Source organism: Lampetra planeri, chromosome 32 (genome assembly GCF_965212315.1).
Source record: "Lampetra planeri chromosome 32, kcLamPlan1.2.h2, whole genome shotgun sequence".
NCBI lineage: Eukaryota > Metazoa > Chordata > Hyperoartia > Petromyzontiformes > Petromyzontidae > Lampetra > Lampetra planeri.
Window position 1 is genome coordinate 10,293,034 of NC_136138.1, and position 14,820 is coordinate 10,307,853.

General features: G+C 51.8%; 2 protein-coding genes across 2 annotated transcripts; both read left to right on the plus strand.

Moving 5' to 3' along the window:
- Positions 1 to 1,882: 1,882 nt before the first annotated feature.
- On the plus strand, positions 1,883 to 5,356 carry LOC144729447 (uncharacterized). The gene is made up of 5 exons (XM_078609746.1): positions 1,883 to 2,540; positions 2,834 to 2,896; positions 3,036 to 3,191; positions 3,694 to 3,768; positions 4,441 to 5,356. Exons 1-5 carry the CDS (start codon positions 2,391 to 2,393, stop codon positions 4,660 to 4,662), a joined length of 666 nt encoding a protein of 221 aa, XP_078465872.1. The 5' UTR covers positions 1,883 to 2,390; the 3' UTR covers positions 4,663 to 5,356.
- Positions 5,357 to 10,509: 5,153 nt separating this feature from the next.
- On the plus strand, positions 10,510 to 13,465 carry LOC144729448 (uncharacterized). The gene is made up of 4 exons (XM_078609747.1): positions 10,510 to 11,438; positions 11,732 to 11,794; positions 11,934 to 12,089; positions 12,592 to 13,465. Exons 1-4 carry the CDS (start codon positions 11,289 to 11,291, stop codon positions 12,718 to 12,720), a joined length of 498 nt encoding a protein of 165 aa, XP_078465873.1. The 5' UTR covers positions 10,510 to 11,288; the 3' UTR covers positions 12,721 to 13,465.
- Positions 13,466 to 14,820: the final 1,355 nt, after the last annotated feature.

Here is a 14,820-nt window from a genome sequence, read left to right on the forward strand (position 1 = left end):
TGTAACATCGGTGGCCACCTTCAATATATGTCCCGCGGCACACACGCACACACGTGTTCCTCTGACTGCCTCTGTAGTATGTGTCTATGTAGTGGAGTCGTTGGATTTGTTGTGAGCCTCAGACCAAAAACAATAATCACGCGCCATGCTCAATGGTAAATACTTCACCGGCAGAGATAAGATTCGCGTGCAAATAATCTCGTCGACGTTCAACCACCAAAACCACCAGGAACGCGTCCCATTTCGTCGGATTTAATACCAAGAATGATGATGATAGTAATGTAAACTTATAATGCGCCGCTCGATTCATCGCTCGCTCTCGTAGAGAGACAGAGAGAGGGCGAGCGAGTGACTCAGAGGCGCGAGGAGGAACCACAGACAAGCGGGAAGAGTCGGTAAACACGCGGTGAGCCGGCCATGACAATTGTCCAAGCTCTGCGTTCCTCTATACAAGGAATTATCAATCGGTTAATTACTCTTTGGTTCTTTCGGTAAAGTCACGTGGGTAGAAAAATAAAACGTACAATAATATATTACGACGTTACGTGACTTTACCGAAAGAAGCAAAGAGTATGGATTCCTGCAGTCACGAAAGCTTCAAATCAAGATTCAATCGTTTAATTAATGAGTGTTTGCATGTGGGAGGAAAACCGGAGCACCCGGAAGAAAAAAAAAACTCCACGCACGCGAGGGGGAAACACTCTATCCCCATACAGATGCAACAGGTGGAGTCCACATTGCTTCCTCGGATAAGAAGTCAAACATCCGAAGGCGAGACCCTCATGAAAACAGTCTTCAGACCGAAGGATACCTTCTTTAGCAAATCAATGGCATCCTAATTTTCGTGATATACTTTGAAACAACTAATACATATATATATTTAAATGCGTATGTTTTTTCAGTCGAAATATATAATTTTTTTATATTTAAATGCGTATGTTTTTCAGTTGAAATATATAATTTTTTTATATTTAAATGCGTATGTTTTTCAGTTGAAATATATAATTTTTTATATTTAAATGCGTATGTTTTTCAGTTGAAATATATAATTTTTTTATATTTAAATGCGTATGTTTTTCAGTCGAAATATATAATTTTTTTATATTTAAATGCGTATGTTTTTCAGTTGAAATATATAATTTTTTATATTTAAATGCGTATGTTTTTCAGTCGAAATATATAATTTTTTTATATTTAAATGCGTATGTTTTTCAGTCGAAATATATAATTTTTTTATATTTAAATGCGTATGTTTTTCAGTTGAAATATATATTTTTTTTATATTTAAATGCGTATGTTTTTCAGTCGAAATATATATTTTTTTTATATTTTTTACGGGAGATATTCTTTCGGGAGAATTGTTTTTAACCCTTTGACAATCTACTCTTGAAGTGTCTTCCCACGCCAACGTTGGTCATTGGGGCAGTTTGACTCTACTTCACCACGCTGGTCCAGTGCGGGTTGGTGAAAGGGGATCGCTCAGGACTGGCGAGGGATGACACACGCCGCTGATGTCCCCTGTGGCCGATTAATTATCAAACGACCGCTCACCCTCCGTGATTCCACGCGTAAATGCACGTGGCACGGCTTGGTGTGAGTTCATTCTCGCGATTGCCATATTCTCCGGCTTAGAAGAGGCTCTGAATAAGTTTGACGCATCCCGAACCTGTGCCCGGTGTAAATAAAGTTCACAAATCTGCGCACACACAAAGACACACACACACATACATACACGCGCGCGTGTCGGATTATAAGACGCACCACAACTTTGGCTTCACAATCACCTTGGATGGGTGGTGGGTGGGGATGTCTTATAACCTGTAGAATGCGGTCATCTGTGCACTCTTTCTCTTTCAAACTTTTTTTAGAGCCCGGAGACAGCGGTAATCGGTTTATTTTGAACTCTCACGGCATTCCGACGATGCAATCCTTCGCGGCCAAAAAAAGCCACACACCCACGGCATGACACGCTGGGCATGACAGTCTCTCTTGAACGTTGGCTCTGGGAGGAACGTGTCACGTGGTGTCGGCGCGAGAAACTCCGCCCGCCCACGCGAAAGCGAAACGAGTAGGAGTCGAAACGACGGAAGCGAAAAAGCGAGACGACACCCGGGTGTTTGTCGCTACTTCGTCAAGCTTTCGATTAGACGGGATTTCCGACGGAGAGTTTCTCCCGTGGACGATATAAAAGCCGAGGCAGGTATCATGGAGCTCTCAAAACCAGCGAGAGGAGCGCAGTCGGTGGATACTTGGCGTGACTCTCCGCTAGCAACTCGGTTGAAGGCGACTCGCCCCGACTCTTCGAAACTCCGTGAACGCGATCGCGTCGTCGCCGTCGTCGAGGGTCACCGTCGCAGCGGCAACTTCTACCGCCAGCACTCACCAAGAGGATGGAAACTCGCGGCTCGTGCGCGCTCCTGCTGTGCCTCGTGGCCGCAATGGCCCTGCAGGCGAACGCCAGGACGACGGGAATGGACATCTGCACGTCGGGGTTTCTGAGCAGCGAGCACATGAAGCAACTCGTGAAGGTCGTGAATCAAGTAAGTGACGTCGCACATTGAATGAATGAGCGTCTCTGAGCCGGTTCGTCGTCGCGGTGTGTGAAGGATGGGCATTGCATGGAGCGGAGCGCGCATCGCCAGAATCGTGACTTAGCCGAGCGGCAATTGCCACCGCTCCCCCAATTACCTCCTGCAGATAGCGGTTAATTGCCTCTTTTCCTGCATGAACGATCAGTCAGCCTGTATGGTGCAGCGCGTGCACTCCACAGGACACGTGCTCGCAGTACCACAGCTCGTGTAACTAACGCTGCGCTGTCACGTGTGCTGTGCAGGTCCCAGATGATCAGCGCAACTTCAGGATCCTGCCCAACACGGATGAAATGCGTCACCACGTGGTACGTTGGCATTGCCAATTGCTCGGCTTCGCTCGTGTTCAACAATGCACCATCAATAATACATCGTCATCATCGTCATCATCATCATGCTGATGATTGTCACTTTGCTCACCGCGTCTCTCCCCTCTCTCCCCCGCAGCTGAAGCAAGACGAGACCAGCGTGTGCCTCTTCCGCAAGGCAGTGGCCGAGCTGTACGCGGCCGCCTTCCATGCAGCGGGAACTCTGCGGTTCATGAACAACAGGGAAGCGAAGAAGGAACGCGGCACATTTCACAGCTTCGTTCGACCCAGCTGCGTGAGTCCAGAGGGCCACACCGCGCACTCACACAGACGCACGGTGCGTGGACCAGAGTTCAACTGGAAGGGATCTCAGATGTAGCACTATGATGGCCACTTACGTGGGATGTTGAGCGACGGACTCCATCTGCCTCGACCATCCTGAGACAGTGATGGAAATTCCTTCTTTTTATGGCAGGCTTCGGTCGAATCCATCAGGAAACCACCATTTACCTTCAACAAAGCAGGTGCTCATGTTATTGAGCTCCAAGTGACGATGGGCTAAGAACGATAAACGATTTTGGACAACTGCAGACTTAAGAGCTTCAAGGATTGAAGTTCAATTTTCTGATGTCTTGCACTGCTTGGCTCACATTTATTCTGTTCATGAGTGGCAGTGCCAGCCAATGCTCCGATTGTGACTCTGGAGGAAGTTACCCGAAACTTCTGCTGAATGAGAGTGAGGTTACGTTTGTGTTACACTTGACACTGACGTTGGATTCTTGGTTTTGTTTCAACAGGGAACGACGCAGGAAGGCGAACAGGACGCCAGATTCAAGAAAATCATGGCAAGACTCGCTGATGCCAAACTCAAGGTGAGCTTGACAAGTCCCTGCAGCAACAACGCGCACACGGGAACGCGTCCTTGAGGTTTTACGTGGTCAGTCAATTGCCTTGCGTCCATACTCTTTGGTTTTTTCGGTAAAGTCACGTGGTTAGAAATAAAATAAAACAAATAACGACGTTTCGATCGCAACACAAGCGGTCGTCATCAGGCAAAGGAGTCAGCCTCTAAAGGCAAACTGTTTAGAACGGTTTGTGGATGGGCGTAGCCCAAGTGTATCAACAGCACCAGGAGCATGGGCGGTGCACGAGTGCCAATGCAGCAACAATTCCAATGCAGCAGCAATGCCAATGTAGCAGCAATGCCAATGTAGCAGCAATGCCAATGCAACAGCAATGCCAATGCAACAGCATTGCCAATGCAACAGCAATGCCAATGCAGCAGCAATGCCAATGCAGCAGCAATGCCAATGCAGCAACAATGCCAATGCAGCAACAATGCCAATGCAGCAGCAATGCCAATGCAGCAACAATGCCAATGCCGTGACTTTACCGAAAGAACCAAAGAGTATGGATTCTTGCAGTCACAAAAGCTGCAAATCAAGATTGCCTGCCGTCCGTAAATACAATTGTCCGAACGGCGTGGCGGGGATAACTCGATGTGCTCACCGTGTCCGCCCGCGCGTTCTTCCCCGTCGACGCAGATTCCCTCGGACGAGGCGATGCTCCGCAAGGTGCTCCGAGAGACGGAGCTGCTGCCCATCGCGTGCACGGAGCGCGCGGATCGCCAGAAGCCGTCGGGCGGTCGGCGCAGAGGAGGAGGCGGCGGCGGCGGCGGCAAGCGGAAGCCGGGAGCGAAGAAGCAGCGAGGCGGAAAGCTGCAGCGGCAGGGTGGAGAGAAGCGGCCCAGAAAGTCCCGGCAGTGAGCCGCGCTCCGTCGCTGCCGCTGCTGTGCCAACACCCAGGACTGTGCATTCCAAAATGCGTCCGCGCCCGGCGAAGCACATCCAGTATACCTCTCGTTGTGCCTGCGTTTAACTCGGCACGTGCAGCGTGGGAAAGGTTGCCACCTGTCATGGTGTTCCCGGAATCGCCCCCTCCTTTTGAGGTGCAGCTGGACCGGCGAGCCCCTCGTTCGCACCGGGACATCGCACGTGGCGGTGTCGGGTCAGTGGCGCGGTGACCTCCAAGGTGGCAGCCCCCCGGCCCCCCCCCCAAGTCACGTGCCTAAACTTTCGTCCCGGACGCGATACGGGCCCAATGCTGCACTCGATGAACATTTTAATCAAAGCGAATTGTTTAAAAAAAAAAGTCCTATTTATTGTCTACGTTTAAAGTACAGTTACTATTTATTAATTGCATTGTTACTATTTATGACGTTTTGAGCCGAAGTATTTATTAAGCACAGTTTTTTTTATCAATTGCATTGTTCTTATTTATGACGTGTTGAGCCGATGATGAAACGTATTACTTGAAAAAAAATGTTGTTTAAAGTTTTTAAATTTCGATCAAATAGCCACGACGATATTTATATATTGATACGTGATCGGCCACGCGCCTTGCACTGCCGGTCACGCGCCTTGCACTGCCCAGACGCTTCGCATCGATGCAAAGAGAGCCCCCCCCCCGAGGGGCCGAGGAGTCGAACCCCCCCCCCCGCCCCCCGCGGGGGCTCCCTCCGCCCCCCAGCGGCGAGGCTCCCCCCGCCCCTCGGCTCTTTCTTGCTGTGGTTGTCCCCGCCTGATGACGGTTGCTTGTGTTGCGATCGAAACGTCGTGATCTGTCATTCTTCTACCCACGTGACTTTGCCGAAAGAACCAAAGGGAATGGATTCCTGCACTCACGAAAGCTTCAGATCAAGATCGCTCGTCTCTTGCCTCCCTCCCTCTCTCTCGAGCTCACGCGGTCACCCGAGCGCGCATCGCTTTAACATCATTCCTAATTCATTGCCTATTTATTAAGTACAGCATTACTACTATTTATTTAAGTTATTCAGCCGGAGGTGAAACATTAAAACGTGTTTTTTTTTGTTTTACATTTGTTATTTAATGTACGGTTTGTTTATTTATGTTAATTTATGATTATTTATGTTCATGTTAATTGCCGTATTTATTGTCGTAAACTGACCGCGACGGGTGTACGATCGCGCTGACAAGAGTGGTATGATGATGATGACGACGACGATGGTGATGATGACGACGATGATGGTGATGATGATGACGGTGATGATAACGATGATGATGATGATGGCGATGATGATGATGATAATGAGTTGCTGCTGTTCGCGCTGAGCGCCTCGTCACAATAAACACTGCAGCCGCCTCCTCTGTCGCGTCTCCTCCTCCCCGGTGCGAACATGCCGAGCGGTGCTCCTCCGTGTGGGACACCAAACTAGACAGTCGTCTATAATTAGACACTAGGCTAGGCAGTACTCTAGGCTAGGCAGTACTCTAGGCTAGGCAGTACTCGAGGCAGTACTCCAGTACTGCAGGAGCCTCCTGAGCAGGAATGTTGAGACTCAGCAAGGCTTTGGCAAATCAGAATATTTGTTTACAGCAGAGGAATCCGATGAGCTATCAAGCTCTTTATTCACACGTGTCCAGTAGGGGCACGGTGTCAGAACGTAACAACCACAACAATCAATACAAACACGCGCTAAGGGTGCAAAGTTTAGAACAGTTAAACACAAATCCCTATGAAGATATATACAAATACAACTAAACTATGGTTTTGTTTCGATTTAAAGCTTTCGTGACTGCAGGGATTAATTTTCTTGGTTCTTTCGGTAAAGTCACGTAGAATGGAAATAATAAAATAATAAAAATAAAACATTAAATAATTCTCACGACGTTTCGGCCACAACGCAAGCAGCCGTCCTCAGGTGGAGAACAGGTCTGTCGAGAAGACAGAGTCTGAATGACACGCCCCAGGCTTGGAGCGACTATTTAAGCTGTTAAGTTTTAAATCTCACCAGCTACGGCCGACTGAGCCGCTCGCTGATTTTTCAGAATCGACCAACGCCACGAACGAATTTGCTCACCAACTGCAGGACACGGTCGTGGGTCTTAGTATCGATACACGGGGCGGCTTCGATTTAAATACAGCAACACCGCCAGTCTCCTTTCACGTTCAAGTGCGGTGCTGTGTAAGGGGCCGTCCATAAATGACGTCACGCGATTTTGGACGATTTTTGACCCTCCCCCCCCTCGTCACACGGCGGCACAAAAAGTCAGACACCCCCTCAAATATGACGTCACAAAGCTCTGCCACCCCCCTCCAAATAAAACATGCTTCAAGTCGCTTTAAACTATTGTCATTGTAGTGCGTATTTAATGTGGCGCTGCACTCCGATGTTGTAGGAGAAAACATGTATTAAAAAGTATATTTAATTAAGTAGAACGTGTTGTCTATATTCATTTAAAGTTGCTCATTTTGATGTGACGTCACATTTCTCAACCCCCCCCCCCTCCTCGTCACACATCGTCACAAATGTCTGCCACCCCCCCCCCCACCAGCTGCGTGACGTCATTTACGGACGGCCCCTAATTCGCGATGTGCGGTACCCGCAGAGACACTAAATCACCAACTCGTCGTCGGTCCGCTGCTCGATCGAGTCGCGACTGTCTTCCCACGCAGAGTCGGTCACTCGGGTCGTCTGACTCTGACCATACTTCACCACGCTGGTCCAGCACGCGCTGGTAAAGGGGACATCCCTCGGGAGCGGTACCGATGTTTGGTCGTGGCCGGATGTCGAACTCAGGTCGTCGGATTCACGGCTCGGGGCGTGCTAACCACTACACCACCGCCCCCCCCTCCCCCCGACGATCCACGTGGAAAACCACGACAACTCATCCGAGTTCATTCTCGCTATTCCCGTCTTCCCAGGTTTATACGAAGCCCTGGGAGGTTAGATGCATACCAACCGTGTGCCCTGTGTCAATCACGTTTACAAATCCGGTGACACGCGCACACGCACGCACGCCGGATTATTAGACGGGAACAAATTGCGTCTCGTCTCATGAGCAGAAGAACACGGCAATCACTGCACTCTTACTCTCTTAGCTTTTACACTCCCTGGAATCCCGCCTTCGTAATGCCTCACAGTGTACACAAAGACAAGGATCCCCCCGTATAGCCTTTAACAGGTTGTTGGGGCAAGTGCTGTTAGCGAGAAGCACCTGTGGAAGGCCGGCACGGCACACAAAGGGGGTGGGTGGCCAGCACCACGCCCGGCCGCCTTTCTCTCCCGACTGGCGATGTTTATACCTCGTACAAGGTACTAATTTGAGGTTGAGTCGACCTAGGGGAGGCCCAGGACCGGTTAAGATAATTGCCACTGGTGTTGGTGACCTTCTTTCACACCGTTCGTAGCCCTACCGGGTGAAGGACAACAAACTAAACACAAAAAGCAGTTCCAAATAAATGAGTTTTCAATTGAGATGATTTCAAAGTGCATCGCTCCAGTGGCGTCCTCATGTCGGAAGGAAGAGCGTTCCAGACGGCTGTGAGCGGACTCGGGTGGCCGGGTTCGTAGCGCAGCGCGCTAGCCACTGCACCACCGCTCCGGGCGACACACACAGGGCGCGTTACATGTCGTTACCTGTCGTTACATGTAGTGATACGTCGTTACCTGTCGTTACATGTCGTTATATGTCGCTGCTGTAAAACGGGGGCGCTGTATGAGCGCTGATGATGATGAAATCGTTTTGGAAAACACCCAGACAATGCACACCTGCCCACGTGGTCTACACGTCCGTGCACAGCCATGCTTGTCAATCCACTGCTGGATGAAGGCCTCCGCCAAGCCGTGCTGGTGGTGGGAGGCTATGCGACCATACTTCGCCACGCGGGTCGGTGCCGGTTGGTGAAGGCGGGTAGGAGCGCAGTCAACAGGAGTACAGTACAACAATGGATGGTTGCTTTACTGCCGTCTGCTGCCCCCCGGAAGAAGTAACGAAACCTATAACACCTGTTATGCACGGTGGGCGCCCATCACAAGCGTCCCCGCCCCCAAAACCTCCTGCGATGCCCTCACCCCATCCTCTGACTGCTGCTGCCCAAGAGCTGCCGGCCTCATCGCTCCATCTCTGCGGTGGTGGAGCTCTTCTCGGGAAGCGCCGATTTTGTCCACCCCCTCCCCCTCCACTGGCTGCCGTTCCGTCAGCAGTCTCGCCCGTTGGTGAGCATCATCACCATCATCACCACAATCATCAACCACCATCACCACTATCATCATCATCCCTCCCAACCACGATGCCTCCTTCCCAGAGCCCCGCGAACTTTCCTCAAGAGTCGCGTGGCGAGCAACGCGCCCGAGAGGAACGTCGTCTGGAAAGTGGCGACTCGGCAGAGTTCGCCGTGACGCGGCCGTGCAGGCGACGAGGACACGTGGCGATGGTGGCGGTGGTGGTGGTGGCGATGGTGGTGGTGGTGGCGATGGTGGCGGTGGCGATGGTGGTGGTGGCGATGGTGGTGGTGGTGGCGATGGTGGTGGTGGTGGCGATGGTGGTGGTGGCGACGAGGACACGTGGCGATGGTGGTGGTGGTGGCGATGGTGGTGGTGGCGATGTTGTTGGTGGTGGTGGCGATGGTGGTGGCGGCGGTGGTGGTGGCGGCGATGGTGGCGGTGGTGGCGATGTTGGTGGTGGTGGAGATGTTGGTGGTGGTGGTGGTGGTGGCGATGGTGGTGGTGCAGGGCTCGCGGTGCCATTCCGCTGCCTCCGAACGCAAGACCGCGATTACTAAAAGCAGCACCCATCAGAGTTTTGGTTAAGAGATATTGGCACTGTTAAGTGGTCTGGTTGTTCACGGTACATTGAGAGTATCCATTTCCCCCACGTGTCGTGACAACGCAGTTAGTTGATCGGAGTAAGTGTGGGTACTCCCAACTTATCCAAGACGCCTGGCCTGCGTGGAAGTTTAACAGATATCTGTCGAAAGGAGTTCTCCAAAGCTCCTTTCAGCGGAGGCCCGTCCGCCAGCAGTCCCGCGAGCAACGCATTGCAGGGCTGCGCCTCTATCTTTACCCTCTCATCATCACGAGACACGATCCTATACGGACATCACTTTCTGGTTGCTCCGAAGGAGAGCGGTTTCCCGAAACGTCGTGTTCATACCGCAGGTTCCTTGATACCGATAATACCAACTTGCGTATTCTCACAATGACTTCACTTAAAATCGACTGATGTATTCTACGATGCGTGGCGTCCCTGCAAGGCTCTAGGTGCTCACTCTGGGTAGAAATGAGAATGCACCGTGACACGTGCGACACTTCTGTTTGACGACACCGGCGAATCGCAGCCCAGCTCTCCCCTTTCGGGTCGTGCCGCGTGATGTCAGACGTTTCGCTCCGCGTGCTTGGCACCTACTTCAGGAAATTCACTACATCGGCAGGCTTACATCAAACGCCAGCAGCCGGCAAACCTTAAACGAAGGGAGATGGAGAGTTGCCGCCGTTCAAGTTTGCTGCCCGAAGAAGTTCCCTGCCAGCGCGTGAAGCGAAACGTCGGACATTATGCCGATGAACACGCTCAACACAAGAGCACAAGTGAACTTGGCTGGCGTTGTTAGATCCACGACTCATGCATTGCGCTTTGAATTATTCTCTACATTTTGTGTGTGTGTTGAACTTCTTTCGCACCGTACGTCGCCCACGGTGCTAATCGGCGGTGCGGCGGTGGGTGGGGGGGAACAAACTAAAGACAAAAAGCAGTTCTAAAGATTATAAGTTTTCAATTCGGATATAAAAGTGCATAGCTCCAGTGGATTCCTAATATCGGAAAAATGATGATGATCAAGGTGATGATTACGATGATGAACATGATTAGGACCACGACGATGATCACCACCACCACCATCGTCGCGATGCCGTTCGAGTAGAGGAAGCGGAACGTGTTGTCGGAGTTCAAGCGCGGCTTCGGGGAACGTCTCGAAGTGAAACCAACCGGGGGACACGTGACACTCAAGACGCCCTGCGGCGAACAGGGCAGCCACACGTGACGGTGGGGGGGAGGGGGAGCCAGCCTCGAGGGAGTTGCTCGCGACAGCTCAGTAAGCAGAAAGAAGGAAGTTGAACTCTCTCACCGCCCACTCGCAACGCCAGGTAGCCCCACGTCACTCGAAAGCCACCGCCAATATTCGGTTTCCGTTTGCAGGGGGAGTTGCAGCAGCAGCAGGGGCGGTGCCTACAGCTGCGGCAGCGGCACGGAAGAGAGAGAAAGGAGGTGGGGGGGAATTCTCCCATCCGCTCCGCCGTGACGCAACGGTGAAAACCGCTGCAGCGAACGCAGCCGTCTCTACTTTCGATTAGACGGGCTTTCCGACGGAGGGTTTCACCCGTGGACGATATAAAAGCCGAGGCAGGTATCATGGAGCTCTCAAAGCCAGCGAGAGGAGCTCAGTCGGTGGATACTTGGCGTGACTCTCCGCTAGCAACTCGGTTGAAGGCGACTCGCCCCGACTCATCGACACTCCGTGAACGCGATCGCGTCGTCGCCGTCGTCGTGGGTCACCGTCGCAGCGGCAACTTCTACCGCCAGCACTCACCAAGAGGATGGAAGCTCGCGGCTCGTGCGCGCTCCTGCTGTGCCTCGTGGCCGCAATGGCCCTGCAGGCGAACGCCAGGGCGATTGGAATGGACATCTGCACGTCGGGGTTTCTGAGCAGCGAGCACATGAAGCAACTCGTGAAGGTCGTGAATCAAGTAAGTGACGTCGCACATTGAATGAATGAGCGTCTCTGAGCCGGTTCGTCGTCGCGGTGTGTGAAGGATGGGCATTGCGTGGAGCGGAGCGCGCATCGCCAGAATCGTGACTTAGCCGAGCGGCAATTGCCACCGCTCCCCCAATTACCTCCTGCAGATAGCGGTTAATTGCCTCTTTTCCTGCATGAACGATCAGTCAGCCTGTATGGTGCAGCGCGTGCACTCCACGGGACACGTGCTCGCAGTACCACAGCTCGTGTAACTAACGCTGCGCTGTCACGTGTGCTGTGCAGGTCCCAGATGATCAGCACAACTTCAGGATCCTGCCCAACACGGATGAAATGCGTCACCACGTGGTACGTTGGCATTGCCAATTGCTCGGCTTCGCTCGTGTTCAACAATGCACCATCAATAATACATCGTCATCATCGTCATCATCATCATGCTGATGATTGTCACTTTGCTCACCGCGTCTCTCCCCTCTCTCCCCCGCAGCTGAAGCAAGACGAGACCAGCGTGTGCCTCTTCCGCAAGGCAGTGGCCGAGCTGTACGCGGCCGCCTTCCACGCAGCGGGAACTCTGCGGTTCATGAACAACACGGAAGCGAAGAAGGAACGAGGCACATTTCACAGCTTCGTTCGACCCAGCTGCGTGAGTCCAGAGGGCCACACCGCGCACTCACACAGACGCACGGTGCGTGGACCAGAGTTCAACTGGAAGGGATCTCAGATGTAGCTCTATGATGGCCACTTACGTGGGATGTTGAGCGACGGACTCCATCTGCCTCGACCATCCTGAGACAGTGATGGAAATTCCTTCTTTTTATGGCAGGCTTCGGTCGAATCCATCAGGAAACCACCATTTACCTTCAACAAAGCAGGTGCTCATGTTATTGAGCTCCAAGTGACGATGGGCTAAGAACGATACACGATTTTGGACAACTGCAGACTTAAGAGCTTCAAGGATTGAAGTTCAATTTTCTGATGTCTTGCACTGCTTGGCTCACATTTATTCTGTTCATGAGTGGCAGTGCCAGCCAATGCTCCGATTGTGACTCTGGAGGAAGTTACCCGAAACTTCTGCTGAATGAGAGTGAGGTTACGTTTGTGTTACACTTGACACTGACGTTGGATTCTTGGTTTTGTTTCAACAGGGAACGACGCAGGAAGGCGAACAGGACGCCAGATTCAAGAAAATCATGGCAAGACTCGCTGATGCCAAACTCAAGGTGAGCTTGACAAGTCCCTGCAGCAACAACGCGCACACGGGAACGCGTCCTTGAGGTTTTACGTGGTCAGTCAATTGCCTTGCGTCCATACTCTTTGGTTTTTTCGGTAAAGTCACGTGGTTAGAAATAAAATAAAACAAATAACGACGTTTCGATCGCAACACAAGCGGTCGTCATCAGGCAAAGGAGTCAGCCTCTAAAGGCAAACTGTTTAGAACGGTTTGTGGATGGGCGTAGCCCAAGTGTATCAACAGCACCAGGAGCATGGGCGGTGCACGAGTGCCAATGCAGCAACAATTCCAATGCAGCAGCAATGCCAATGTAGCAGCAATGCCAATGTAGCAGCAATGCCAATGCAACAGCAATGCCAATGCAACAGCATTGCCAATGCAACAGCAATGCCAATGCAGCAGCAATGCCAATGCAGCAGCAATGCCAATGCAGCAACAATGCCAATGCAGCAACAATGCCAATGCAGCAGCAATGCCAATGCAGCAACAATGCCAATGCCGTGACTTTACCGAAAGAACCAAAGAGTATGGATTCTTGCAGTCACAAAAGCTGCAAATCAAGATTGCCTGCCGTCCGTAAATACAATTGTCCGAACGGCGTGGCGGGGATAACTCGATGTGCTCACCGTGTCCGCCCGCGCGTTCTTCCCCGTCGACGCAGATTCCCTCGAACGAGGCGATGCTCCGCAAGGTGCTCCGAGAGACGGAGCTGCTGCCCATCGCGTGCACGGAGCGCGCGGATCGCCAGAAGCCGTCGGGCGGTCGGCGCAGAGGAGGAGGCGGCGGCGGCGGCGGCAAGCGGAAGCCGGGAGCGAAGAAGCAGCGAGGCGGAAAGCTGCAGCGGCAGGGTGGAGAGAAGCGGCCCAGAAAGTCCCGGCAGTGAGCCGCGCTCCGTCGCTGCCGCTGCTGTGCCAACACCCAGGACTGTGCATTCCAAAATGCGTCCGCGCCCGGCGAAGCACATCCAGTATACCTCTCGTTGTGCCTGCGTTTAACTCGGCACGTGCAGCGTGGGAAAGGTTGCCACCTGTCATGGTGTTCCCGGAATCGCCCCCTCCTTTTGAGGTGCAGCTGGACCGGCGAGCCCCTCGTTCGCACCGGGACATCGCACGTGGCGGTGTCGGGTCAGTGGCGCGGTGACCTCCGAGGTGGCAGCCCCCCGGCCCCCCCCCCAAGTCACGTGCCTAAACTTTCGTCCCGGACGCGATACGGGCCCAATGCTGCACTCGATGAACATTTTAATCAAAGCGAATTGTTTAAAAAAAAAAGTCCTATTTATTGTCTACGTTTAAAGTACAGTTACTATTTATTAATTGCATTGTTACTATTTATGACGTTTTGAGCCGAAGTATTTATTAAGCACAGTTTTTTTTATCAATTGCATTGTTCTTATTTATGACGTGTTGAGCCGATGATGAAACGTATTACTTGAAAAAAAATGTTGTTTAAAGTTTTTAAATTTCGATCAAATAGCCACGACGATATTTATATATTGATACGTGATCGGCCACGCGCCTTGCACTGCCGGTCACGCGCCTTGCACTGCCCAGACGCTTCGCATCGATGCAAAGAGAGCCCCCCCCCCCGGGGGGGCCGAGGAGTCGAACCCCCCCCCCCGCCCCCCGCGGGGGCTCCCTCCGCCCCCCAGCGGCGAGGCTCCCCCCGCCCCTCGGCGCTTTCTTGCTGTGGTTGTCCCCGCCTGATGACGGTTGCTTGTGTTGCGATCGAAACGTCGTGATCTGTCATTCTTCTACCCACGTGACTTTGCCGAAAGAACCAAAGGGAATGGATTCCTGCACTCACGAAAGCTTCAGATCAAGATCGCTCGTCTCTTGCCTCCCTCCCTCTCTCTCGAGCTCACGCGGTCACCCGAGCGCGCATCGCTTTAACATCATTCCTAATTCATTGCCTATTTATTAAGTACAGCATTACTACTATTTATTTAAGTTATTGAGCCGGAGGTGAAACATTAAAACGTGTTTTTTTTTAGTTTAACATTTTTTATTTAATGTACGATTTGTTTATTTATGTTAATTTATGATTATTTATGTTCATGTTAATTGCCGTATTTATTGTCGTAAACTGACCGCGACGGGTGTACGATCGCGCTGACAAGAGTGGTATGATGATGATGACGACGACG

Coding starts and splice junctions, on each gene's coding strand:
- LOC144729447 (XM_078609746.1), top strand. CDS start 2,391: ATGGAAACTCGCGGCTCGTGCGCGCTCCTGCTGTGCCTCGTGGCCGCA. Junction 2,897..3,035: donor ATGAAATGCGTCACCACGTG/GTACGTTGGCAT, acceptor TCTCCCCCGCAG/CTGAAGCAAGACGAGACCAG. Junction 3,192..3,693: donor GCTTCGTTCGACCCAGCTGC/GTGAGTCCAGAG, acceptor TTGTTTCAACAG/GGAACGACGCAGGAAGGCGA.
- LOC144729448 (XM_078609747.1), top strand. CDS start 11,289: ATGGAAGCTCGCGGCTCGTGCGCGCTCCTGCTGTGCCTCGTGGCCGCA. Junction 11,795..11,933: donor ATGAAATGCGTCACCACGTG/GTACGTTGGCAT, acceptor TCTCCCCCGCAG/CTGAAGCAAGACGAGACCAG. Junction 12,090..12,591: donor GCTTCGTTCGACCCAGCTGC/GTGAGTCCAGAG, acceptor TTGTTTCAACAG/GGAACGACGCAGGAAGGCGA.